The 27,949-nt window shown below is 42.9% G+C and overlaps 1 protein-coding gene across 1 annotated transcript; it reads right to left on the reverse strand.

Annotated features, from left to right (window-relative positions):
* Positions 1-20,245: 20,245 nt before the first annotated feature.
* On the reverse strand, positions 20,246-27,851 carry LOC103085172 (HLA class II histocompatibility antigen, DM beta chain). The gene is made up of 5 exons (XM_007460809.1): positions 27,756-27,851; positions 24,685-24,745; positions 23,559-23,840; positions 21,793-22,077; positions 20,246-20,370 (listed from the first exon to the last, which is right to left on the reverse strand). Exons 1-5 carry the CDS (start codon positions 27,849-27,851, stop codon positions 20,246-20,248), a joined length of 849 nt encoding a protein of 282 aa, XP_007460871.1.
* Between the last annotated feature and the right edge of the window lie 98 nt (positions 27,852-27,949).

A 27,949-nucleotide genomic window follows, 5' to 3' on the forward strand; every position in this document is an offset into this window, starting at 1 on the left:
ATTTGGAACCGTGATTGTGTCCCCCAGGTACCACCCAGCTGGGGTAGTGAGGAAGGGATCCGGACCCCTAGATTCCTCTTTCATTCTCTTCACGGAGCCCTGGAGTGAGGTGAGGGAGAGCAATGAGAATAGGTCTCGTCCCTGACGAGGGAGGGACGGGGTCTGCCCAGACCTTTAGACCCTTTAGTTATGGGAGGTGTACGCTGAGTCATCCTGTCCTGGCGGGATCATTAAAGCAATCCAGGTCCTTGGGGAGGGTCCCAGGAGAATACTTCGGGTAGTACGTTTATCCCTTCAGTTCTCACCGCGTTTGTTTGGATGTGTAACTCGTTCCGTTTAACCTGAGGTGGCCTTAGTTTGTGCAACAGCCGTCTTCTCTCTTAGACACCAACCTCTGGGCTTCACATCAGCACCCCTCAGCCTGAGGTGGGGTGCGGAGGGTTGTGTGGGGAAGGGAATCTCTTCTCAGACCAGGGCAATCAGGAGCCATCCAAGGTGCAGGCAGGACCAGGGTTCCAGCCAAGAGAGAATCACAAGCCATCTCCTTTCCCCTTTTCAAAAGCCATCGCCCTACCTCCTTATAATCATGGACACAGTTGCTCCATAATTCAAAATAATAAAGAAATTAAGAAAAAAAATCCTAAGTTGAACTTCTTCTGAATATCATATTTCTAACTGAAATACCAGTGATCAGAAATATCTCGCTATTTCTCTATGAGAGAAATAGTATAGTAGATATTTATTCTATACAGAGTCCCGGAAGTAAATATATTAACTAACAAGTTTTTTTTTCCAATTTGGAATGGTATAATCATGGAAGTCTAAAACAAAAATAAAATTAAAAATAAAATATAAAATCAAAAGTTTTAGTTGTAGAAAGCAAACGATTTTTCTGGGCTCTTCAATATCTAAAAAGCAGTTTTAATTTGGTTTCATAATTTAAGTAAACTAAAAGCCAAGAGTTTGGTGAATCGCAGAAATAGATAGCCTTCTTATAAAAGTAAGATACCTTATATATTCTATATTCAATCTGAACTACTGAGCTCTCCCTTTTATAGGTCTTTCAATGGAAATAGAAAAGGACTAAAGAAGTAAAAATTTACCCATAAGAAGTTGAATAAACTTCCATTTTTCTGTAACCCTAAAAAAAATCATCATGGACATAACTGCTGACCTACTCTTCCTTGGTGCTCTGGTTATCAGAGTGGAGGTTGGATAATATAGATGAAAAACTTGAGTGAAGATACCAGGTCTCTTCACCTTGACTTTGGTTTTCCACTCTTAAGTAGCTGAGTTACACAATATCCGACCACTCTTACACTAGGGCCAGAGGTGTTGACTCACAGGTGTTCTGTAGAGGATAGAAGGGAGTCAGACCTTAGGCAAGCAAGTCTCAGCCTGGTAGAAGGGTGTGGCCATGTAGCCACTGCAGAGGGGGTCAGCACGTGCAAGTGAGTTCCCACGTCTGCTTGTGGGAAACGAGGGGAGGCAAGAGGCTGGTGAAAACTCAGCCTTGTGGTCAGTCCGAGAAGCAGCCAAGATGGAGAACTGCAAACTCAGCAGTACAGGTTTTCCAGGAGTCCCAGTGCCCAATGGCAGCCTTCCACCAGGGATGGCCAGTCTCCGGGCTGAGCTCCACTTGGCTGGTCTGCATTCAGAGCTCCCCTGCTTATTCAAAAAGTCTGGGGAAGCCAAGCCAGGAGCCTGGAGAGTGACCAAAGGGTACCAGGCACCTGAGCAATGGTTCTTTTACCTTCAAGATGTCCACTCCAAGAATTCTCTTCTCAAGCTTGTCAATAGTGATTCAAAAAAAAAAAAAAAAAAATAGTGATTCCATGGGAGGAAACCAGGTCCCAGCCTTGATTAAAAACAAAAAAATGAACCCAAAAACCTCTAGGTGGCATGTATGGGTATGCAAGTGGTGTGTTGAATGGTCAAAGGGGACATCTACCCCAAGCATAGATGAGGCAAAAATTTGGAATCAAAGCACCTTGGTGCGGTCCCCAGATCTAGAGTTCACTGGAGGAAAGCCACGACTTCCGGACAGACTTCTAGGAGAGCCATTGTCCTATGCCTGGCACATATGTGTCTTCCCCTCCACTGTTTCCAGATGCTACCTTCCATCTGTCATCTACGTTTTTATACTACTTCAAATATAAGACTAATGGGTCTGCTCTAGGACTTCACAACCTCCACTTTCACCCTGACCCCACACGATCATTTTCTCTTCACAGGGAATGAAAAAGGGCGGTGTCCTCATCATCTAGTAAATAAGGGGGAGGGATTCAAATCACAAGGGAAAGGAAAAACTAGTTCTTTGCTGTGGGGAAGAGTCACTGAGAGTTTCAGAATAGTCTATTATGGGGAAGGAAGTTTTGGGGGTTGGTCATTTGGGATGTGGGAAGGGATTCCAGAATACCAGGGGCTTCAAGACTAGTGTGTCTTATTGTCTCCAGCCTCAGTTTGAGTGGACTTCCTGGTATAGAACTGAAAAAATGTCCACTCCTTCCTGTGTCTGCTGACACCTAGGTTCTCTTCCCCAGTAATATGTCTGTGTTCCTATCAGGGTAACAAAAGAAGGGGGAAAAATTAGTGCTCTTCTCTTCACATCTCTCCTAAAAGAATTGTGAAACATCATATGCCTCTTCCCACAGGCTGAAGTTGACCTGAAATTCTCATCATGGATTCAAATAGTTACAAAGAATAGAAATTTCAATATACATGTCAACACATTTACATAAAACTATTAATCACTCTATCACATGTCCAGTGGAATCCAAGTACCATAATGTTTGACACCCATCATTAATTTTTAAAAGGCACAAGCAACCCCTTCCTTAACAGTTGGAATTTTTACTTTGCTCCTTTTTCCTTTGAATTCCTATTTTCATTTTACTGCCCCCTATGGAATTGTTTTTGAATTCTCCACCCTGGCTGCATCCTAATGTAATATATTTTTGTTCTTGGAAATCTATTCTTGATCCAGCTATTATGTTTCTTTGCAGCAAAGTACGTTCTAAAAGTGAATTTCTAATTTTCTCTTGTAAGTGCTTAAAAAGTCATGTGGATTAAAATAATTACAATTATTAAAGATACATAGATGATCAAAACAATATAAATAATACAGATTATGGTAAATAAAATATGAAATTATAAATTTTTTTAAGTAAAATTTAAATGAAATGCATCTCTTACTGAGATGGATAGGAGCTTTATTTTCCCAATTTCATGTTGATGAAAATTATTTATTGTGAGGCCAGGTTCTATATGATTTCTATTCCTTAAAAAAAAAAGTTTAATGAAAAATAACTAAAGAATTTTGTTCACATATGTAAGTGTGGGAACAGAAAAAGTATGGAAGTGGAAAGAATTTTCTTGTAGCAGCTTCACCAAATTCTACAAATTTCCTCTTAGTTATATGCCAAAAACTCACATAGTAAGCTCTTATTAAATATTATTTTTAATAGTCTCACAACTCAAATGTAGAGGTTTTGGGTTTTCTTTTTTAATTTATTTTATATATTCATTTTTGGCCGCATTGTGTTTTCCTTGCTGCGTGCAGGCTTTCTCTAGTTGCCGTGAGCGGGGACTACTCTTCGTTGCGGTGCGCAGGCTTCTCATTGTGGTGGCTTCTCTTGTTGTGGAGCACAGGCTCTAGGCGCATGGGTTTCAGTAGTTGTGGCATGCAGGCTCAGTAGTTGTGGCTCACAGGCTCTAGAGCGCAGGCTCAGTAGTTGTGGCACACGGGCTTAGTTTCTCTGCGGCATGTGGGATCTTCCCGAACCTGGTTTCAAACCCGTGTCCCCTGCATTGGCAGGCGGATTCTTAACCCCTCACCACCAGGGAAGTCTCAAATGTAGAGTTTTTCCTCAGTTTTGTTGAAGCAAAGAATTAGAAACTACTTGATCTGCAAAACTGTTTTTACACATACATTAGGTTCTATCACTTTCTCAATACCAAAAAGGCTTTACAAATTCTTATGAAATAACTAATAATTTTACATGTTAACCATTCACTTAGAGGCTTCTTGTTTGTGAAACTCAAATTAGATGAAATTGGGGATAGAAAGAAACAGACAGACCCACAGAATTGAAAATAAAAATTCAGTAGTTTCTGAATAAAGACCTTTTATCCATTTTTTTAATGTCATCTGGAAGTGCGTTTAAGAAGTATGGCAGGGGCTTCCCTGGTGGCGCAGTGGCTGAGAGTCCGCCTGCCGATGCAGGGGACATGGGTTCGTGCCCCGGTCTGGGAAGATCCCACATGCCGCGGAGCGGCTGGGTCCGTGAGCCATGGCCACTGAGCCTGCGCGTCCGGAGCCTGTGCTCCGCAACGGGAGAGGCCACAACAGTGAGAGGCCCGCGTACCGCTAAAAACAAAACAAACAAAAACAAGAAGTATGGCAAAGGAGGACTTCCCTGGTGGCGCAGTGGTAAGCACCCCCCTGCCAATGCAGGGGACACGGGTTCGATCCCTGGTCCAGGAAGATCCCACATGCTGCAGAGCAACTAAGCCCGTGTGCCACTACTACTGAGCCTGTGCTCTAAAGCCCGCGTGTCACAACTACTGAAGCCCGTGCACCTAGAGCCCATGTGCCTAGAGGCCGTGCTCCGCAACAAAGAGAAGCCACCGCAATGAGAAGCCCGCACACAGCAACGAAGACACAACGCGGCCAAAAATAAAAAATAAATAAATTTTTTTAAAAAATAGAAGTATGGCAAAGAGATGGACACTTTAATGTGTGTATATCATTTCACTTCATTATCAAAAATGATTAGTTTTATAATTATACATTTGACAGATGAAAAACAATGTGTCAACATCCAACAGGGAGAAATTAATCCAAAATAAATGAACCTGAATATTTTAAGTTTAAGACATTACATCCAAGATTGCATTTGGGAACATTTCGTTTTGTATTTATTCATAAGTGGCTTTCTGCTTCTAAGAACACCATTTAATCTACTTAGTGAAAATCAACAGCTAAATGAAGAGAAGGTATTAAATCATCAATAAGTGTAAATTTACAGAAATTCTATTAATGATTGCTATGTGCATTATGTACAGCAGAATCCACAAGATCTTTTTATCAGATTAATCTGAATCTAGTCAGTATATGATAAAAAATAAATGAGTAGAGAAATAACAGTATATCATAGACCAGAACCCAAGTAGAAAAGGTATTTATACAATCCAGTAATATTTGGTAAAAGTTAATGAAAACGTTTCTCCTATGAGTCTGAATAAGTTCAAGAAAACATATATTATAGTACCCCTCATATGTGTTTCTTTTATGAGACTTTTGCCTTCACTGCCTTGAAATCATGCAAAATAAGCAAGGGAAGTACAGATGAGACATGAGGGGGTCTTTGTTAGTACTCAGAGTGCTTTGTAGGAAGTTAGTATTTCTTTCCATGATTTTTACTAATTACATATTGTAATCCTAAAACAGATAAGGATTGGAAACTTGGCATGAGTTTGTCACTTGAATGAAATCACCACCACCATCAGTATTTCTTGCCAATGCTAAGGAGCTATTCATTCTTCATAATGATCAGAAAGGAAGCATCAAAGTCATCAGATGAAATTTTTTCAGCGTCCCAGCTTCTCCACTGAGACACTGTCTGAATCTGGAATATTGTAACATAGACCAAAACTCCCTCGTTACTTAGGCCACATGTCACCCTTAACACAAGCTTATTCAATCTGAAGCATTATTTTTTTCATTAAATATTGTTGATTTACAATGTTTCAGGTGTAGAGCAAAGTGATTCAGTTACACACACACACACACATACACACATATATTCTTGTTCATATTCTTTTCCATTATAGGTTGTTATGAGATATTGAATATCATTCCCTGTTTTATACAGTAGGTTTTTATTGTTTATCTATTTTACATATAGTAGTATGTGTAGTATGTATCCATTAATTCCAAATTCCCAGTTTATCCCTCCCCCCACTTTCCCCTTTGGTAACCATAAGTTTGTTTTCTACATCTGTGAGTCTAGTTCTGTTTTGCAAATAAGTTCATTTGTATCATTTTTTAAATTTATATTTTGGCTGCATTGTGTGGCATGCAGGATCTTAGTTCCCTGGCCAGAGATTGAACCCGTGCCCCCAGCACTGGGAGCTCAGAGTCTTACCCACTGGACCACGAGGGAAGTCCCTGTATCATTTTTTTTTTTAGATTCCACATATAAGTGATGTCTTTCTCTGTCAGACTTACTTCACTTAGTATGATCATCTTGAGGTCCATTCATGCTGCTCTAGATAGTGATTCCTCCCTTGTTACCAAGTGGAATGTGAAAGCATCCTCAGCCTTTAGAAACTTAAGGTGTTTTGTGAATAGTTATGACAGTCCAATGAATATTATTAGTGTATCTTTGAATTCCCACAGAAAAACATCAGTTGTGTTATTAACCAGATTTAAATATTTTGCAATATCTCACAAGGACAATTCTCAAAACATAATGAAGAATAATATGCACTAACTTTAATAATTACATCTGAGGAGGGAAAAGAAAGGTGGAACTGAAGTCAGCTGTGTAAGTATGATTCTTTGTGTTTTCTGTGTGTTAGAAATGTTTAATACTAATTATAACAATGTAAAATGTACTCAGGTCCCTCATGCTGCCAATTATAGAATAACGCTCTTCTGATCAAACTTCTTATTCTCATAATCCATATACAGATAATAGAATAAGTTTTAATTAATTCTGTCTAGTTCTAACAGAATCAGGTGTATTAATTATGCCTGGTTCTTTGAGCAAGTAACAACTTATTTTGTTCCTATGTTTAGCATTTCTTAAAATCAATTAGTTTGCCAATCTTTTTATGATCTTTTATTTTATTTTAATTGTTAAATATTTAAACACTAAAGAACATTCATTGCCCAAACACCAGCTTTGTTAAATCTTAATAGTTTGCCTTACTTGTTTCAAATCTTTTTTAAGAAATCAATGACTGTTTGTATATTTTGGAAACTAATCCCTTGTCGGTTGCATCATTTGCAGATATTTTCTCCCATTTGTAAATGATGCAACCAACAAGGGATTAATTTCCAAAATATACAAATAGCTCATACAGCTCAATATCAAAAAAACAAACAACCCAATCAAAAAATGGGCAGAAGATCTAAATAGACATTTCTCCAAAGAAGACATACAGATGGCCAATAGGCACATGGAAAAATGCTCAATATCGCTAATTATTAGAGAAATGCAAATCAAAGCTACAACGAGGTGGGACTTCCCTTGCAGTCCAGTGGTTAAGACTCCACGCTTCCACTGCAGGGGGTGAGGGTTCGACCCCTGGTCAGGGAACTAAGATCCCACACGTTGTGTTGAGCTGCCAAAAAAAAAACCTACAATGAGGTATCTCCTCACACTGGTCAGAATGGCCATCAACAAAAAGTCTACAAATAATAAATGCTGAAGAGGGTGTAGAGAAAAGAAACCCTACTACACTGTTGGTGGAAATGTAACTTGGCACAACCTTTATAGAGAACAGTATGGAGGTTCCTTAAAAAACTAAAAGTACAGTTACCATATGATCCCGCAATCCACTCCTGGGCATATATCCAGAGAAAACTTTAATTCGAAAAAATATCATATATGCACCCCAATGTTCACTGCAGCACTGTTTACAATAGCCATGTAATGGAAGCAACCTAAATGTTCATCAACAGATGAATGGATAAAGGAGATGTGATATAGATAGATAGATAGATAGAGATATGTATACATATCTATATATATCTATATACACACACAATGGAATATTTTATACACACACACAAACACACAATGGAATATTACTCAGCCATAAAAAAAGAATGAAATAATGTCATTTGCAGCAACTTGGATGACCTAGAGACTATCATACTAAGTAAAGTAAGCCGATGGAGAAAGATAAATATCATGATATTGCTTATATGTGGAATCTTAAAAAAAAAAAAAAGATACAAATGAACTTATTTCCAAAGCAGAAAGAGACTCACAGACATAGAAAGGAAATTTATGGTTACCAAAGGGGAAAGGGGTGTGGGAGGAGGGATTAATTAAGAGGTTGGGATTAACATATACACACTACTATATATAAAATAGATAACCAGCAAAGACCTATTATATAGCACAGGGAACTACACTCAATATTTTGTAATAACCTATAAGGGAAGAGAATCTGAAGAAGAATATAGCTAGATAGATAGATAGATAGATAGCTTATATATATATATGAAACTGAATCACTTTGCTGTATACCTGAAACTAACACAATATTGTAAATCAACTATACTTCAATAAAAAAAATTTTTTTAACTTAAAAAAAATTTTTAAGTGTATATATGCACCTACCTTAGGAATAGGATTCAGCAGAACTACACCTGATTTCTTAGTGATGACCTGTTTTGTTGCATAGTGATGGTCTATAAGTTGAGGGATATTTGAAAACCCAGTGCCTTCAAATTGATACATATTCTGGAGAAAGAACAATAAAGTAGAAAACACATGAAGATATTGCTTCAGCAACACTACATTCAGCAATAAATTAAGTTCCATTTAAGAAAAACTATGGTTGCGCCACAATGTGAAGAAACTTAACACTACTGAACTATACACTTAAAAATGGTTAAGATGGTAAAAATAAAAATAAATAAATAGAATTCCAATGTGCTAAAAATAGTTACCTTTGTATTAAGAAGTTAATTTTCATAATGACTAAATATAATTCAAATTGTTAAAAAAGAAAATAATAAGAAAAAGAAAACCTTACAAACAGATCTGGAATGCATTTTGCTAAAACAATAACCAAAGGAAATAAAGCACTGGATACATTTAAGTTAAGGAACAAGAATTATGTATACATTTGTTTGCATATATGTTCCATTTGATAAATTTTTCAAGATCAAAAATAATTTTGAGGAAGTATGTCCAATACAGTCATAAATATTTTAAGAATAAAAAAAGAAAATAATAAAGATAGGTAAATGTAAGTGTAGGTCTTAAATTAAAGACAACCACCAAAGAACAGAATCAGTATGTATATTTTTCAGTCCAGCAGAAAACAAAATCAGTTTATCAAATGGAAGGCAGAAAAAGGGAAGAAACAATGTATAGAAATACAAAATGTGAAATGAGTTGCAAAATAAGTCTTACTATGTCAACAGTCACCAGTCAAAAAGACAGAGGCTCTCAGAATGGAGGAAATAAAAAGACCAAACCATGTGTTATTCACAACAAATACTCCTAAAGCAAGAAGACACATAAAGGTTGAAATTAAAATGAGGAAAAAGATTAACCAGGTGGCAAATATGACCCCAAAGAAAATTGGGCAATAATCTCAATGCACAACAAATAGAATTTAAGTTTTAATAAAAGGGCATAAAGGACAAAAGAAAATGTGTTTACATTAAAAAGAAACAGTAGAGGGACTCCCATGGTGGGCGCAGTGGTTAAGAATCTGCCTGCCAATGCAGCAGACATGGGTTCGAGCCCTGGTCCGGGAAGATCCCCCGTGCCACGGAGCAACTAAGCCTGTGTACCACAACTACTGAGCCTGCGCTCTAGAGCACGCAAGCCACAACTACTGAGCCCATGCGCCACAGCTACTGAAGCCCGCACGCCTAGAGCCCATGGTCCGCAACAAGAGAAGCCACCGCAATGAGAAGTCCACACACCGCAAGGAAGAGTAGCCCCAGCTCTCCGCAACTAGAGATAGCCCGCGAGCAGCAACGAAGATCCAAAGCAGCCAAAAAATAATTTAATTTAAAAAAAAAAAGAAACAATAGAGCAAGAAGATGAGTATCAGAAATATATATAAAATTGAAACTTCAGCCTCACAATTTATAAAGCAACAACTAAAGAAAACTACAGTTAGAAGTTGTGTTTTTTGGGGCTTCCCTGGTGGCGCAGTGGTTGAGAGTCCACCTGCCGATTCAGGGGACATGGGTTCGTGTCCCGGTCCGAGAAGATCCCACATACCGCGGAGTGGCTAGGCCCGTGAGCCATGGCCGCTGAGCCTGCGCGTCCAGAGCCTGTGCTCCGCAACGGGAGAGACCCGCGTACCGCAAAAAAAAAAAAAAAAAAAAAAAAAAAAAAAGTTGTGTTTTTTGGGGGGAACCTCCCTGGAGGTCCAGTGGTTAAGACTGCATTGGAGGCATGGGTTCAATCCCTGGTCAGGGAACTAAGATCCCACAAGCCAAGGCTCACGACCAAAAAAAAAAAGAAGTTGTGTGTTTTTAAAAATTGCAGTTGGAGATTTTAACAAAACTCTCTCAAAATATGGAAGAGAGAAAAATAAAAAGAGGTCTTGAATAGCGGAACAATCAAATTATTCAGGCCCCAACAAATAAGAAACTGAAGAACTCTTCCAGATTAAAAATGACTAAAGAGATAAGACAACTTGGGAATTCCCTGACTCTGCTTTCACTGCTGGGGACATAGGTTCAATCCCTGGTTGGGGAACTAAGATCTCCACAAGCTGTGTGGCCAAATAAATAAATAAATATTTTTTTAAAAAGAAGATAAGACAACTTACCGAAATGCATGATTCCAGATTACAGGGCAGAAGGTTGGGGATTGGAGACTACAAGAATCTTTATTGGGAAAATTAGTGAAATTTGAATATGTACTGTGGATTAAATAATAGTATTAAAACAAAGTTAAATTTCGTGAATATTATAATTCTCCTGTGTTTATATAAAAGAATATCCTTGGTCTTAGGAAATACACTGAAATATTTAGCAGTAAAGGGGCATATGTGTTTCAACTTACTCTAAGATGACTAGGAAAAAACAGAGAGGGGCAGAAATAGAGAAAAAGAAAGCAAATATGGAAAAATGTTAAAAACTGTTGAATCTGGACAAAGTGTACACAGGAATTCTTTATTCTATTCTTATAACTTTTCTGTAAGTTTGAAATTATTTCAAAATAAAAAGCTTACATTTTTCATAAATAACATTCAAGTTAAAATAAAAGTTTAAAGAATAATTTGAACTGAATAGAAATTAAATCAGTACATGTCAAAATGTGTTAGATATAACTAAAGCAGAACTTAGAGGAAATTTTTTACCTTTAACTATACTTATCAGGAAAAAAAAAAAAAAGATGTGAATGTGAGCCGTGAAATGTGAGCTAAGCATTCAACTCAAAAGTTAAGTAAAGAAAAAAAAAAACGTTAAGGTGAACAGAACAAACCCAAAGAAAGAAGGAAGGAAACGATAATGATAAGGATAGAGATCAATGAAATAGAGAACTGAAAGCAATAAAAGCACTAGTGAAAACAAAAGCTGGCCTTTGAAAATATACATATGGATGTTGTTCCAGAAAAAAAGAATGAAGAACAAAATCTGCGCAGCTCATTGTATAGAGGAATTTTTATTGCAAAAATAAATAAGGAAATATAAGAAAAGCAAATTTTATGTCCATACTTTATAAAAGTAAATATAACACCCTAAGTAAAATATTAACTAAATAAAACCAACTGTTAATATATAACTATAGGATGATCAAATAGGATTTATCCAAAGAATGCAAAGACGTTTCACATCAAAAAATCTCTCGATATAATTCACTATGTTAGAAGATTAAGAGGGAAAATATATATGATGAAATAAATCAATACTGGAAAACTATTTTTTTAATTTTAATTTTAAGTACAACTAAAACCCCCAGGCATTATATATACAAGACAAACATAGGAAGACTCTGAAAGGTAGAGATAAGAAGGCAGACCATCTAGGATGCCAAGACCTGAGGAATGGCCGCCCCATGCAAGGAAAGATACAACCAGAAGGCAGACATCTGCAAGCTAGGAAAAGAGTTTTTACCAGAAACCAATCATGCTGGCACCCTGATCTCAGACTGCCAGCCTCCTGAACTGTGAGAAGATTAATTTCTGTTGTTTAAGCCACCCAATCTATGGTATTTTGTTATGGCATCTCAAGTAGACAAATACACATACCAATAATTACATTAAATGTAAATAGTCTAAATACATCAATTAAGAGATTGGAAGAGTTGATTTTTAAAAGGTAAACCAAAGATATGCTAACTACAAGAAACTCAATTCAAATATAGTCATACCTCGTTTTATTGCACTTCAATTTATTGCATTTTGCAGATTATTTTTTACTAATTCAGGTTTGTGGCAACCTTGCATTGAGCAAGTCTATCAGCACCATTTTTCCAACAGCATTATTTTTAAACTAAGGTATGTACATTGTTCTGTTAGACATAATGTTATTGCACACTTAATAGACTACAGTACTGTATAAATATAAATTTACATGCACTGGGAACCAAAAAAATTATGGACTCACTTTATTGCAGTGGTCTAGAACCGAACCCACAATATATCTGATGTATGCCAGTATAACAATACAGGTAGGTTGAAAGTAACATAGGCAGGGACTTCGCTGGTGGTCCAGTGGTTAAGACTCCATGCTTCAAATGCAGGGGACGTAGGTTCGATCCCAGGTTGGGGAACTAGGATCCCATATGCCACATGGTGTGGCCAAAAAATTTTTAAATAAATAAAATTAACAAAATTCGAATTGATATATTTTTTTAAAGTAATATTTGCAAATCATGTATCTGATAAGGGGTTAATATCCAGAATCTTTTTTTTTTAACTTACGTGACACGTGTGGGGTGTCTGGTTTATTCAAACAGTCAGAGTTCCCACCAAGGAACAGAAACTGACTAGCTGGGAGCTGTGGGGCTGAACAGGGCAGGGATGTCCAGGTATCAGAAAATAAAAGGAGCTCAGCTGAGCAGCCAGAGCCACATTAGGGCCAGGCCGAGACTCATGGAGCTCAGCCCCATTCATGGCCTCAGCAATATCCAGAATCTATTTTTTAAATTACTACAACTCAACAACAACAAATAAAACCACACAAAAAAACAATTGAAAAATGGGCAAAGGACTTGAATAGACACGTCTCTAAAGATGAAATACAAATGGCCCACAAGCCTGCAAAAAGATGTTCAACCTCACTACTCATCAGAGAAGTGCAAATCAAAACCACAATGAAATATCACCATTAGGATGGCTACAATTAAAAAAGCAACAAAAAAAGCAGGGACTTGAACAGATATTTGCACACCCATGTTCACAGCAGCACTATATACAATAGTCAAGAGGTGGAAGCAACACAAATGTCCATCAGTGGATGAATGGATAAACAGTATGTTGTATACACATACAATGGGAAATCATTCAGCTTTCAAAAAGGAAGGAAATCCTATCATGTGACAACATGGATGAACTTTAAGACCTTTATGCTAAGTGAAATAAGCCAGTCACAAAAACACAAATACTGTATGATTATACTTATATGAGGTATCTAAAGCAGTCAAATTCAGTAAAACATAAAGAAACACAGTGATTACCAGGGGCTGGGGAGAGAGGGACATGGAGAATTGTTGTTTAATATATACAAAGTTTCAGTTTTGCAAGATGAAGAAATTTTAGCGATTTGTTGAACAAATATGCAACAAGTGAACATGCTTAACACTGAAATGTATACTTAAAAATGGTTAAAATGGTCAATTTTATGTTAAATGTTTTTTACCACAATTTTAAAAAATTGGTTACATTTCTCTGTACCAGAAATAACTGAATTGAAAATAAAATTACAATAAGATACCAATCACAATCGCAACAAAAGCTCTAAAATGTCCAAGAGTTAACCGATCATACCCAGATTACTGTGAAAAAGTGAATTTTAAAAAGCATTATAAGTTCACTGGTGGCCTCATGGTTAGTAATCCAGGCTTTCACTGCCATGGCCCAGGTTCAATCCCTGGTCAGGGAACTAAGATCCTGCAAGCTTCGCAGTGTGGTGGGAGTGGGGACATAATGAAGAGCAAATGAGTCATTTGAATAAATAAGGACATACCCTCTGCTTTTGCATGGGATGACCTGATCGTAAAAAGAAATCAATTATCCCCACGTTGCTCTATATATTCAGTATAACCTCAATCAAAATTCTACTTTCATTTTGAGAACTCTATAAACTTACTGTAAACTATGTAGGGGAAAAAAAAGAAAGATTCAGAAAGAGTTACAGAAACTTGGGGCAGGGAGGGGTGGAGAGGGAGAGTGTTCTCCCAGGTCCCCCAGCAGGAAAGTACAAACTTGGTCTTCTCTTGCAACTGAGGTCTTGTCCAAGGCCAAAAAAAGCCCAAGTTTTGCATCTTTCTCCCCCCCCCACCCCCCAACTTTGGCTTCTTTCCTTCATATTCTAAATGTGCTGACTGTCCTCCCTCTGCCTTTCCGTCCCACTCTCTGCACTTCACTGTCCCGGGGCGCTAACCTTTATGATATCACAGGCTCCCTGCTCCCTGGCTTTCTCTTGCTTTTAGCCTTGCCCAGAGAGCAGAGGGAAAAGGAGAGTGAGGTCAGGGTTTTTATTCCCTTGGCTCCCTCCCTGCAAGGCCAGCTTAGGCTGGCTGTGTCCCTTGGACTGAAGGGTAGGGCATTGCTGCTGGCAAGGCAGGGACTCTACAGGATTTGCCCTGCTCTGGGTTCTGATAACCCCTCCCGACCCGGGGGGGGGGGGGGGGGGTAGTGACAGCTCAGCTGCTGCTAGCTCCAGGTCACTGTACTGTCCTCCACCCACTTCCTTGTAAATAGAGTCTCCTTGAACTATCCTGGTGTAAGTGCCATTCGTTTTCCATTGAGGCCTTCATACAATGAAAGCCACTTATTTCTTCATTCCCTGCCCCAGTCCAGTCTGACCAGGGGGCTCATGGAAGCCCCATATGCGATGGAAAATAGAGGCAGTGTTGGGAGACCCAGTGAGCCCCTGTCTGGGAGTAGCCTCTTTGAGTTTGGGGCCTTTTCACTCTCTGCAGCCCCTGAGGACTGGTCTGGCCAAGGGGTGGCAGGAAGCACCAAGGAGGAATCCCCCAGGCCCTGCTCCAGGGCAGTTTGAGGACTCTTGGGAATGGCAGGCACTCCATCCACGACCAAGGTGGAGGTGGGGTTTGACTCCACCTTCATCTGTCATCTGATTCACCCGGTTTTACTTTGGAAACAGAATTACTTGAGAAGATGATCTAAAAATAATTTCCCTAAATAAACAGTGAGGTTAAATACCAATCCCTGTCTGTTCCTTTCACATGAATGTGTGCTGAGTAAGGAAGCAAAGAACCTGGAACACAGGAACACGCTTTCCTTCAGGAAAACACCAAGGAGACACCCTCCTGGGATGCATTTGGTATGTTTGGGTTTTTTTTTCTTAAACAGTAGAGGGAATTCCCTGGCGGTCCAGTGGTTAGGACTCCTCGCTTCCACTGCAAGGGGCACAGGTTCCATCTCTGATTGGGAAACTAAGATGCCGCATGCTGTGTGGCATGGCCAAAAATTAAAAATAAATAAAAATAAAATAAAACAACAGAAATTTATTCTCTCACAGTTAAGGAGGCCAGAAGTTTCAAATCAAGGTGTTGAAAGGATTGGTTCCTTCTGGAGGCTCTAAAAGAAAATCTGCTTCATGCCTCTCTCCTAGTTTCCAATGGTTGCTGGAAATCCTTGGTGTTCCTTTTTTTTTATATATTTTATTTTATTTTAAATTTTTATTGGCGTATACTTGATTTACAATGTCGTGTTAGTTTCTGGTGGGGTGCATTTGGTTTTATTACCATCGACTTCAATGGTCCAAAGAAGAACCTCAAACTTGGGATCAACACATTTGGCTAAAGTATTGGTATCTGCCCCAAGGGTTGAAGTGCCTGCCCTCCTGGTCACAAATGTGTGTCCTTTATGGGTGGAGAGTTGGCCTAGATGACATATTAAGTCAATTCCAGCTTCAAGTTCAGTTTTTAAAACAAGACATTGAAGGGAGAGAACCAATCGTTGTGCCACTTTGATTAGATATAACACAGAAGCCCAACTCTCTCCCTCTCTCTCTCTCTCTCTATCTCTGTCTCACTCACACACACGCACACACACGCATGCACGCACACGCGCGCGCGAACACCTTTACTCTCCTCAAACAGTCAGGAGGTGGCGCATCGTTATCCCGCTTCTGCCTTCCTTCCAGGCACCACTCACTCGCATGTGTAACACACACATCCTCCCTTTTCTCCCTCCTGTAATCTGGCTTCTTGGATCCCAGGAGACCTATGTGACACTTTTTTCCTACTCCCCATCTGGAAGGGGACAGCCTTCCCTATAAACCAAACACCTACGCAATTAGGGCAGAGAAAAGTTTGCATGGGGTCTCCAGAGAGGGACTGGAAGCTCTCTAATTAGCTGACTCTCTCCCTCCTTCCCCTGGGGTCCTGCTACTTTGATTTTCACTGCTGAGACCACACCCAGAGCCTTGGGAAGTGCAGCATCCCCTTCACAAACGGCCAGGCATAGACAAGACCCAAAGCCCCACCCAGACTAGACTAGAATATCGGAAGGAATTAGCTTCGTCAAACAAACAAAAACAAGAACAGCGAATGGAAAAATGAAAATGAAACAATATGGCAAGACTTCAAACAGCAAGTTCTCAAAGAAAGCAGGTAGTGGGGTAGAGGTGATAGATTATTTACATGATATACAAGCTAATTAATTAAATGTTATATGAAAACTTTTTTTCAATGAAACATAAAACTGATAAAACTTGTAGAGATTAGTTTCTGAGCTTACATATACGGATCACAGCGCATGGCACTCCACTGCTTCCTACGCTATATGGCCCAGCCCAGAGAATAGCTATTTTGAACTTGTGAGCATTTTCCCCTACCATTGACTTCTTCATGAAACTCCTTCCAGAAGAGATGCCCTGATCACAAGGATCCATCTGGGGAAACTATGGATATGGTGGAAATCAATTCATTGATTGGACAAACCCTGGGCACCTGCTTTGTTTTTTTTGTTTTGTTTTGTTTTTGTTTTGCGGTATGCGGGCCTCTCACCGCTGTGGCCTCTCCCGTTGCGGAGCAACAGGCTCCGGACGCGGACGCGCAGGCTCAGCGGCCATGGCTCACGGGCCCAGCCGCTCCGCGGCATGTGGGATCCCGGACCGGGGCACGAACCCGTGTCCCCTGCATCAGCAGGCGGACTCTCAACCACTGCGCCACCAGGGAAGCCCTGTTTTTTTTTTTTAATTGAAGTATAGTTGATTTACAGTGTTGTATAACTTTCTGCTTGTACAGCAAACTGATTCAGTTATACAAATATATACACATTGTTTTTCGTATTATTTTCCATTATGGTTTATCACAGGATACTGAATAGAGTTCCCTGTGCTCTACAGTAGGACGTTATTGTTTATCCATGCTATATATAATAGCTTGCATCTGCTAATCCGAAACTCCCAGCCCATCCCTCCCCCTTGGCAACCACAAATCTGTTCTCTGTGTCCATGGGTCTGGTTCTGTTTCATAGATAAGTTCATTTGTGTCATATTTTATTTTATTTTTAATAATTTTATTTATTTATTTTTGGCTGCATTGGGCCTTCGTTGCTCTGAGCAGGCTTTCTCTAGTTGCGGCGAGCGGGGGCTACTCTTCGTTGTGGTGCGTGGGCTTCTCATTGCGGTGGCTTCTCTTGTTGCGGAGCACGGGCTCTAGGCGCACGGGCTTCAGTAGTTGCAGGACGTGGGCTCTAGAGCGCAGGCTCAGTAGTTGTGGCGCACGGGCTTAGTTGCCCCGTGGCATGTGGGATCTTCCCGGACCAGGGCTCGAACCCGTATCCCCTGCATTGGCAGGCGGATTCTTAACGACTGCACTACCAGGGAAGTCCCTGTGTCATATTTTAGATTCCATATATAAGCTATATCTTATGGTATTTGTCTTTCTCTTCCTGACTTCCTTCACTTAGTATGATCATCTATAGGTCCATCCATATTGCTGCAAATGGCACCATTTTGTTCTTTTTTTATACCTGAGCACCAGCTTGGATATCAAGTCTGTATGCACAGTGCTATCCCCACACTTCTCCAGGCCCCCATCAGCACAGAAACTGTGCAAGGGGGAAGGGTCCCAGCCCCCGTGATCACCCTCCCACCCACCCACACAAACAACCATGGAGACAACAATGCAGGAAGATTCCACACACCGTCTGTCTTCTGACCCCTTCCCCCAGCTCATCAGATTCTGCTCTTATGTGTTCCTACATAGACACCCACACACATGCATCCCTAACCCCTTGTTCTCCCTCCACAATTCTCTGTTAGGCTAAACTTCTCCAATACTTACTTTCATTCCTGGTTCCTTTCGGTTGCCTAGTCTAGTATCTAACTCTCATTCCAAAGACAATACCACCTGTGTCCAGCAGGTGTCGCCCTTTACTGAGAACGAAGAGCACCTCTCTTCCGCTGTGTGAAATCCAGCCCCCAAGGTGGATTCCCCCTTGGGTTTGGGGTGGAAGGGAATGTAAGGGGGGCTCTGAAGAGTGGTGTGCTCGACAGCATGAGGGTCCTCAGAATACAGCAGCCTAGTTACTTGCAACTCAGGTAGACAGACATCCTACAGAGAATTTGCTGTTCAACCTTGGACAAGTTATTTAACCTCTCTGAACCTCACTTTCATCTGTGACTCAGAGGGAGACCATCCTTCCTTACCAGGTGATTGTGGAGAATGAATGAGATACAACATAAAGCACTTAGCCCAGTGCCTAGGTCGTGATAAGCACTCGAGTTACGGTCCCTTTCCCACGTAGGTTATGGAAGAAATAACTGCCCGGAACTCAGATCAGAAATTGAGCTCTTCCCCTTGAATACTGACTATCTGAGGGTCTGGGTCAGAGTTGTGATGAGGATCAGATGAAACAATGCATGTAAAGCACCTAGTAGAGCACCTGGCCCAGAAAGTTGTGACTGATATGTCACGAGTGTGGGCTGGCTGTGTGCCAGGTAATGTTCTCAGCCATTTACAAGTATGAACTCATTTAATCCTCATTAAGATCCCTTATGAGGTCAGAAAACTGTTAACCCCCTCCTATCCCTGACTCTGACTCCATCCCACCACAGTTTATTACCTTCTTAAGAATTATCCATCAGGAAACTGTCCCCAGTTCTGTCATGTCTAGATGGGAAAATGGGAGAAAACACTCCTCGACTGCAGTAGGAGAGGGAATCAAGCCCAGCCCCTAACTGCCTATAGTCCCTCCTCAGGGCCTCAAGAAAAAGCATGGAAAAAACTGTATTTCCACCAGAGTTTATTCCTCAGAGCCGATCACCAGCGACTCATGCCTCTGTAGCACAGGGGGCCCCCAAGAGGGCCTTTGACCTTTCTCCCCAGATTATATTCACCCCAGATACATAGCCTTGGGCTCTACCTATGGACAACACCTTGGTTACAGAATATTCCCAGGAATGAGTTCCCCAAGTTGTAAGGTTTCCATAGCGGGGACTGGGAAATTCAAAGAATCAAATAGAGAAACCATAGGATCCAAGAAAATGTGGAAGCTTGGACGGGCTGGAGGAGCACAGCAGCGTCCTTAAGAGTTTGAATCTCCTCACGTGGAGAGGAACTTGTAGGATTCTGCCTCTAGGAAATGTGCTGACCTGCAGAAGAAATGAAAACAAGGTAATAAAGCTCCAAACCAACTTGACCCCGTCGTTTGTCCCTATAACCATCCATGCCAGAGCCTTTAATACAGTGATATGGAAAATTCTAGATCACCAAACACTAAGGAGCCACCTTCAGACACTCCGTTGGGTAGAAGAGAAGGGGGTAGGTGCTCCTCCCTTCTGTTCCTGATCCCAGCAACGGCTGCTTCAATCACACTGTCAGCCCGAGGCTGGTGGACGCTCATTCCCGCTCCAAATATCAGCACCATTAGCTGAACCTAACGGTGACTCCCTCTAACTTTCACCCGCTCCAAAGGACCAGCAGGCAGACAGACCAACAGACACATTACCTTCTGGATAATTGGACCCTGGGAGGAAAACGAAGCCTAGGAGAAGAAAATATTTGAGTGGAGGACAGTCTTGGTGGATTAAAGTCTCTGGTATTATTCACAGCCAATGGGGTAGCCATGGGAGAACCAGTCACAAACAGAAAGTGAACAGAGGGACTTGCCTGGTGGTCCAGCGGTTAAGACTCTGTGCTCCCAATGCAGGGGGCCCGGGTTCGATCCCTGGCCAGGGAACTAGAGACTGCATGCTGCGACTAAGAGTCCGCATGCCGCAACTAAAGATCCCCCATGCTGGAACTAAGACCCAACAAAGCAAATCAATTTTTCTTTTTTTACTTTTTTAATGTGAGCAGAGGTTGGGATTGAGAGTTCAGGAGGGTCACTCACCAGAGGAGGCAGCTCTCCGCCAGCTGAGCAAACCAACAGAGAACATGACGAGGCCCAGGCCCAGAGTCACAGCGCACGCGGAAACCTTCACTGTCCGCACTGGCGACAGCCCAGGGGCTGCGGAAGTAGAAACTTACTAGAACCAATTTCTCTTTGCTCATTCCCAGAGCAATTTCATTTACTGCGACCTCCACCTCAGGTTCAAAGGTGCTTTATCCGGACCCCAAGGGTCTAGCTCACACCCATCCAGGCCCAAGGAAGTGGCCTTTCCTCAAAACCCCCATCCCGTGGGTCTCTACTCCCATGGTTCCCTGGGGAGCCGCTCTCCCTGAGTTAGTACCCCTGCTTCCAGATCCTCTCTAAGATGGTGGGGCCTCTCAAGGCATCCTGTAGTTTTCCTTCACCCCAATAGCACCCTTGCTGAGGAATACAGCGTTCCCCATCCCTCTCTCCATTTGCCTGTGGTGACAATACTTGCTCCCTTGACCACTCTATCTGAGCATTTTCCTATGAAATTGTCTTTCCGCCCTTCCTAACTTTCCAAGGTTTCATTCCATGAGTTATCCAAGTACTTATGTGTCTCCTACCTGCCCACTTCCGGATTTGGGTCCTTCCAGAACCTGCCTCCACCCCCGTCCACAGCCCTCACTTCCTGGAGCTGGCCCTAGTCCGAATCCTGTCCCCCACCCGGATTCCTTTCCTTTAACTACTTCCAGTCCCGGGGTTCAAACAATGGTGACCAGCTTTAAGCAGTAGCCTCCAAGCATGTACACCAAAGTGTCTGCCAGCCCTGGCTTCTCCATCCCTGATAGAGCAGCCCCAATTCAGTATGGCGCCCAGACCGAGAGAGTCCCCTTTCTTCTGTGACCTTCTTTATTTCTCCAACTCCCATTCCTGACCTGACAACAGAATAGCGGAAATCCGAGAATCCTAGAATATTGCATCACAATTTTGGCTTCTGAAAATATGGTTACCAAATCGACATCCTCTTTTCAGGACAGTCAGGCTCCCCTCCCACCCTCGGACAAGCACATAACACCAACCACAGCACCATAGCAACAGCAACAGTAACTCTTGTTATGCGTGCAGGATCTTCCCCGACCAGGGATCGAACCCCGTGACTCCTGCACTGGAAGCTCGGAGTCTTAACCACTGGACCGCCAGGGAAGTCCAACAATAACTAACTCTTTCCGTGTCTGTATCCCCTGGCCCCATCTCTGGTCGTGAACCCTCCGTAAGTTCCTCCAGACTCACTCTTTCTGAGCATCTCCCTCTCTCCCCGGTACCGTGGAGGACCTCTCTACATCCCATTCCCTCTGCCAAAACATTGGTGTTCTTTTTACAACCACCCACCTGATGTAGCTCTCTTGTTTTGTTTTGTTTTGGCCACGCTGCACAGCATGTATGATCTCAGTTTCCCAACCAGGGATGGAACCCATGTCCCCCGCAGGGGGAAGCGCAGAGTCCTAACTTGACCGCCAGGGAATGACAGTAGCTCTCTGCTTTGACGCTAATTCCTCCCACCTGCCCCACACTTACTCCAGTCCTGAAGGATGGGTTCAAGAGTGCCAGTGTGCTGTACCACACAGGTGTAGGTGTCCCCAAAAGAGGGGGTTGTGGCCAAATGGGAGACGGTCTGGTATGTCCAGTCTCCGTTGGGCTGGATGATCTTATAGGCGCTGCCATGAGGGAGGACCAGCTGCCCGTTCTTCCTCCACGTGATGGTCACATCAGCTGGATAGAAGCCCCACACGTAGCAGGCCAGCACCACAGTCTCCCTCGTGTTAAAAGGAGTGGTTTTAACTACTTGCACAGATGGCGGTCCTGCAGAGGAGGAAAAAAGAGTCACGAAGGAGGGCAACATTCTGGCTTTTCCTCCAACCTGGTTTCTTTCCTACTTGAATTCTTCCTGGATTTTGTCCACCGACCTTCCCAACCCCGACCTCATTCCCACACACATCCCTTTGAAAATGAGGGGTTAGAATGTACTCCTGCTTCACTCTTCCTTGCCTCCCATTTCATCACTGCTCCTTCCTTTTTCCTCCAAAATTATATTTGTTCACAATAAGTAGAAGCCAGGGCTGAAGTGCAGGCTGTTTCAGAAGTCGTTGTATTAATTTCAAGTGCATAAGTGAATTGTCATCCAGAGTTATAGTGGGGGGTTTGCAAAAGTAGGAAAACACCCTTGTCCTCAAATCTCATTGAACAAATTGACTTGATAAAGAAAGCCTTTTTTTTTTTCCTTGAATAGTTTAAGGAAACAAGACTAACTCAGGACTAACTCTCCTAAATTTGGACAAGGGAATCCTAATTCATGAGATCATTCATGTTGCCATCTTTTAATAGTTTATTTTTCTAGGTGACCCTTCCGCTTGCTTGGGTGTTTTTCAAACAAAATATTCAATAAAAATCCAAGATATTGTGTTAAGATACAGATTCCCGAGCCTGCATCCCTGGATATTTTCATCCAACAGATCTGTAGCGGTTCTCAAGGGCTTGTGTTTTTAACAAGCACCTTCCCCAGGCAATTCTGAGAAATCACATCTTAAGACACAGTATTCTGTACGATAGAGAACTTCAAGTTTTCTTTTAAAAATCTCAAGTCATTCTCAGGGCTTCCCTGGTGGCACAGTGGTTGAGAGTCCGCCTGCCGATGCAGGGGACACAGGTTCGTGCCCAGGTCCGGGAAGATCCCACATGCCGCGGAGCGGCTGTGCCCGTGAGCCATGGCTGCTGAGCGGGCGCGTCCGGAGCCTGTTGCTCCACAACGGGAGAGGCCACAACAGTGAGAGGCCCGCGTACCGCAAAAAAATAAAATAAAAATCTCAAGTCATTCTCAATGCAAGTGATTAAGGGTGAGAGAGTTTGCATCAGAATCCCCTGGGAGGTTTTCCAAATATTCCCATGCCTGGGCCTGTCTCAGACCTGGGACACCAGAACCTGGGCTACAGTGGCAGGAGCATTTTGGGAAAAGCCATTCTGGTTATTCTGACAGTTCAACCCCTGGTTGAACTTGGATCTGCCTCCTGAGATGCCCTAAATTGAAGGAAAAGTAGCTTACTCTCCCCACGATAGCTCCTCACTGGCTCAAACATCACCTCCCCTTTTTCATTCCTGCCCTACCCCTGTCAACCACCTTGTGTCCTCGTAAGGGTCAACCCTCCCTCTTTTTACAACCCAGGTCCTCCGATTTTCTGTTTCTTTCCTGCCCACAGCTCAAACCCCTTGCAGGTGAGGGACCCTTCTTGGCCTCCCCTCTCCTAACTGTGCTTCCTAACCATCCCTCTGCTCCCTTCTCGCCTTACGTGTCCTGTGGGTCAGAGATCTCCAGAAGGGCTGGGTGTGTGTGGCACAGTCCTGCAGCCCATTGGATAAGCGTTGGATCAGGTTTTCCTTATGGTTGAGGTAATCTGAGAGGTATTTGGCCAAGCTGTTCAGTACCCCAAATTCACAAGGGACCATACTGGCCTGCAGGGGATCCCAGCAGGTCAGCAAATCCTTGTTGAAGGAGATACAGTATGTGAACTCTTTTGGAGTCCCATCGTCATCCAGCAGACAGGTGCTTTCCACGTGGGCCACAAAGCCTCCTGCAGGAGCCAGAGAAGGGGGAGAGGTCAGAGTCCTCTGCAGGAGCCCAAGCCTCAGTTACACCTGGTGAGTGGGGCACAGGTTTCCCGACTGAGGCAGCATCTGCTGACCAAGCTCATGGACCAGAGTCTCTGAGAGTCCCGATTAAGGGCATAGATGGTCCTAGCAGAGAAGTTTCTAGATCCTGTTTCCTCTTTATGTGAGACTAAGCATGGGGACACAAGTAGCCCAAAATTATTTGCATGTTTAAACACAACAATTTACCCAGGATAAGACCTTCAGTAAGGCCAGTGATCGAGTGAGAAAAGGGGTCAAAGGAAAGAGTCAGCCTTGTTCTGTGCTGGACACATTATTAAATATTCGTGCCACATGTATTTCTGAAGCACTCGCTGTGTGCTAGGCACCGTGCTAGGAGCTGGGGATGCAGCATTCAACAGGGCAGATATCGTCTTTGCCTACCTTCCAACAGGAAATGTCTATTACACGAATAATTATACAGCTTAATTACATTAAAATTGCTACACAGAAAAACAACAAGGTCCTACTGTGTAGCACAGGGAACTATAGTCAATAGCCTGGGATAAACCGTAATGGAAAAGAATATTAAAAAAGAACGTACACATGTGTATAACTGAGTCACTTTGCTGTACAGCAGAAATTAACACAACATTGTAAATCAACTAAACTTCAATAAAAAAATAAATTAAAAAAATTGCTACAAAGGTACAGTACAAAGTGCTACGGGAGTATGTAATAGGGAGGCAGACTAGTTTGGGGTATCCGAATCCAATAACAAAACTGAACACCCTACCCAAAGGGAGCAGAGAAAGGGAGGATCCTTACCTGCTCCGGTGCAGCCCAGGCTGAGGCCCAGCAGCAGCGGCAGGAGGGCAGTCATGCTCTCCTCGGGGGAGACACGGGGAATCCTGTCCCCTGGATCGCTCTTCCAGGGGCCCTGGGTCCTTGCCTGCCCGAGAAGTCCCAGCCTGGGTAGATGATCTCCAAACACTGAGTGGGAGTATGGTTATTGCCGGGGCCCCTCGATGCTCTCTAAATGAGCGATTTGGAGCTACCAAGCCCTTAGATACTATACCTGTTCCTTACCTGATCATCTAACTCAGTGTCCCAAACTGAGAACTGTCAGATTGGCTAGGTAGGTGGGGACAAGTGTAGAGACAAATCGCTGAGCGCCTCCGCTCATCATCATCAGTTACTAGGTAAATCTCATCCTGCCCTGGGCTTTTAACAACTGGTCTCTTTAACTCTCCTAAGGAACAGTCTGTAGGTGGATTTCCCTAGCTCAGTGGAGAGAATAAACCCAATATTCCCAAGATGTATGCAGCCTGGACTGCCCACTGGTTTAACTGTTTTCGCTCAAGGTCCTCCTCAAAGACTGGGGACTAGGTAACCTCTCTTTCTCCTTTAAGGGAAGTTACTTGGGAATTTATCCCTTGATTACATATTCCTTGGTCTGTCCTGTCACCCAGGAAACAGGCGGACAAGGGGCCCTTCTGGGGCATGTGGTAGAGGCAGGGCTGCTAAGGAAGGAGATGTAGGGAGAGTGCAGTTAGCTGGTCTCAAAGCAAGACTGCAGAAGAGAAACAGTTCCTGAGAGATCAGGGCCACAGCCCTGAAAAATCCCTCCCTGGGCTTCCATTGCTTCATCTGTCCTAGGCAGATGAGCTTCATTTTCTCCTTTCTGCTTTTGTAAGCCAGAAACCCGAACCCCCTACCCTCTGAACCATCTCAGAGCAGACAGCAGAGCAGACCTCAGGGCAATACCACTTAACCCCCTTGATAATTAGTTGGTGATGGGCCAATGCCCAAAGCTCACTTGTCTCCCCCAAACTCAAAACTCCCCTATGTGTTTCCCCCACAGGTCCCATCTGTCCTGGGGCAGGTCCCTACGTTATGAAGCCACTAGAAAAATGAGATCCCTACTTTTCTTCCCCAGGAAAAGACAAATTTTAAATAGCAATTCATTCTCATTGTGAACTATACGATTGATAGATTTTCCCATTACAAATGTAAAACCCTAAATTGGTTTCTCTGTGCTCCCCACTAGGCTTCATGGCTGCCTCTCCTCACCTTGCTTTCTTTTTAAAATATATATATATATATTTTTAGCTGTACCAGGTCTTAGTTGCGGCACATGGGATCTTCGTTGCCACATGCGGGATCTTTTTAGTTGAGGCACGCAGGATCTATTTCCCTGACCAGGGATCGAACCCAGGCCCCCTGCACTGGGGGCATGGAGTCTTAACTGCTGCACCACCAGGGAAGTCCAAGCAAGTTTCACCTTGCTTTCTGAAAGCTCTTGAATTTGACTTGATAGTGAGCTAAATAAAAGATTAGGAGGGAAGCCCTTGACGCTACATTTACCTGTCCTCCTTCCAAGTCCCTGACCCCCAGAGAATCTGATATTTATGAAGAAAAAAGGAAGAGGGGGAAGCTTACCCCCAAGATGAAAACATACATGAATATCAGGAACAAAAGAGTTGTTTTGTGTAACTAGTTGAGCTTCACTGAAGCTCTGCCCACGTTCCCCCCCACCGCACCCATACGCTCAGCCCCACCTGGGTTATACCGCTACACTTGAACTTCTCTAATGAACCATTAAGGGTGTTGAATGGGCAGAAAATTGAGGAGGGGGAGTCCAAAGTTTGTTAAGCTTCTACTTTGTGACAGATACTATGCTAAGTCAATCCTTTACATGCTATCTCATTTAATCTTAAAAGACCTGGTGGCGCAGCGGTTGAGAGTCCGCCTGCCGATGCAGGGGACACGGGTTCGTGCCCCGGTCCGGGAAGATCCCACATGCCGCGGAGCGGCTGGGCCTGTGAGCCATGGCCGCTGAGCCTGTGCTCCGCGACGGAAAGGCCACAACAGTGAGAGGCCCGCGTGCCGCAAAAAAAAAGAGAAAAAAAAAAAAATGACCTGTTAATGGTCCTCACTTTACAGTTTGGAAAACAGGTCCAAAGATTCACACCCAAGGTCTCGAGGTACACACACCACACACACACACACACACACACACACACTTGAGTGTGCCCACACACTCACTACATCCTGGGACTGAGATGACCCAAGTAAAGGTAACTCGTGGAGGCCTCCGCTGAGAAGAGGAAAAAGGGAAAAGCCACCCCAGCCCTTCTGAGTCTCATCTTTCCGATGCTCAGAGTTCCTCCTGCTCTTAGAACTCGTGTCTCTTCCAGTTTTTCTTTCGACAGTCTCAAAACTGTGAATTCTCCTACACACACGCTCACTTCCCCCACTTACGTCTCTCCTCCTCCCTCCAGGTAGGCAGTGAACCTAACTTCAGGAACCAGGTCTTGGGATCCTTTTCAAGGTCCCCAAAGCCCGCCTGGCACAGGAATGCTTTCCACACAGGAGGGCCTGTGTGGCCCTCTGCCAGCTCCCTGAGGCTCAGCAAGCTCCCTCTCATGTCTGGCTCTCTGCTTGGGCAGCCAAAGGAGATGTGAAACCTTCCATAGGCAGCTGCAGGAAATGTAGACAATTTCACTTCTCTACTAATGAGAAGACTGAGGGTGCTATTTAGAATCAAGCTGGACAGAAAAACCCAGAGACCCGTGCTCAGCGAAGTGGTTTCCTCCTTCCCCTCTTCCTCCTAACCCTACTTCTTTTGTTGTTGTTGTTGTTACAGACATAGCTCTGTCCCCCACCTCTAGTCAACCCCAAAGAATGTTTCAACTGTCCTGTGCATTGCTGGTGATTGGATAACTATTTATGTAACACCCAGGACTGAAGCTGGGGAACCCCTGGCAGCTTCCCATATGCTGTCCCCCTTTTACTGCCACTACACAAGGGCCCAAAGAGTGAATCCCCTCCTTGCCCGCTGCCTCTTCTGCTAAGCTGGCCACCATAGGCCAGAATGGACTGACCATGGTGTTTACCTGCAAAGCATTACAGGAACTCCCAAGAGCTAAGAGATGTGGGATCCGTTCCCATGTCATTTGCTTACAGCTCGGTTGGGGAGTGAGAAGAAACATCTAGAGAGAGAAGAGTTTATGTTAATGCAAGTAAGCAATCAGGCCAGTGGACTTAAAAGAGAAAAGAGAAGACGTGTGTGTTTGGTGGACAGGAAATC

Source organism: Lipotes vexillifer, unplaced genomic scaffold (assembly GCF_000442215.2).
Source record: "Lipotes vexillifer unplaced genomic scaffold, Lipotes_vexillifer_v1.1 scaffold921, whole genome shotgun sequence".
In the NCBI taxonomy this organism is placed as follows: Eukaryota; Metazoa; Chordata; class Mammalia; order Artiodactyla; family Lipotidae; genus Lipotes; species Lipotes vexillifer.

Bases quoted from the DNA above. Each gene is read 5' to 3' on its own strand.
- LOC103085172 (XM_007460809.1), bottom strand. From the start codon at position 27,851: ATGTTTCTTCTCACTCCCCAACCGAGCTGTAAGCAAATGACATGGGAA. The intron at 22,078-23,558 runs GTAAGGCGAGAA...CCTCCTCTGCAG, and splicing joins ATCTCTGACCCACAGGACAC to GACCGCCATCTGTGCAAGTA. The intron at 20,371-21,792 runs GTAAGTGTGGGG...CTACTTCCGCAG, and splicing joins ACCCATCCTTCAGGACTGGA to CCCCTGGGCTGTCGCCAGTG.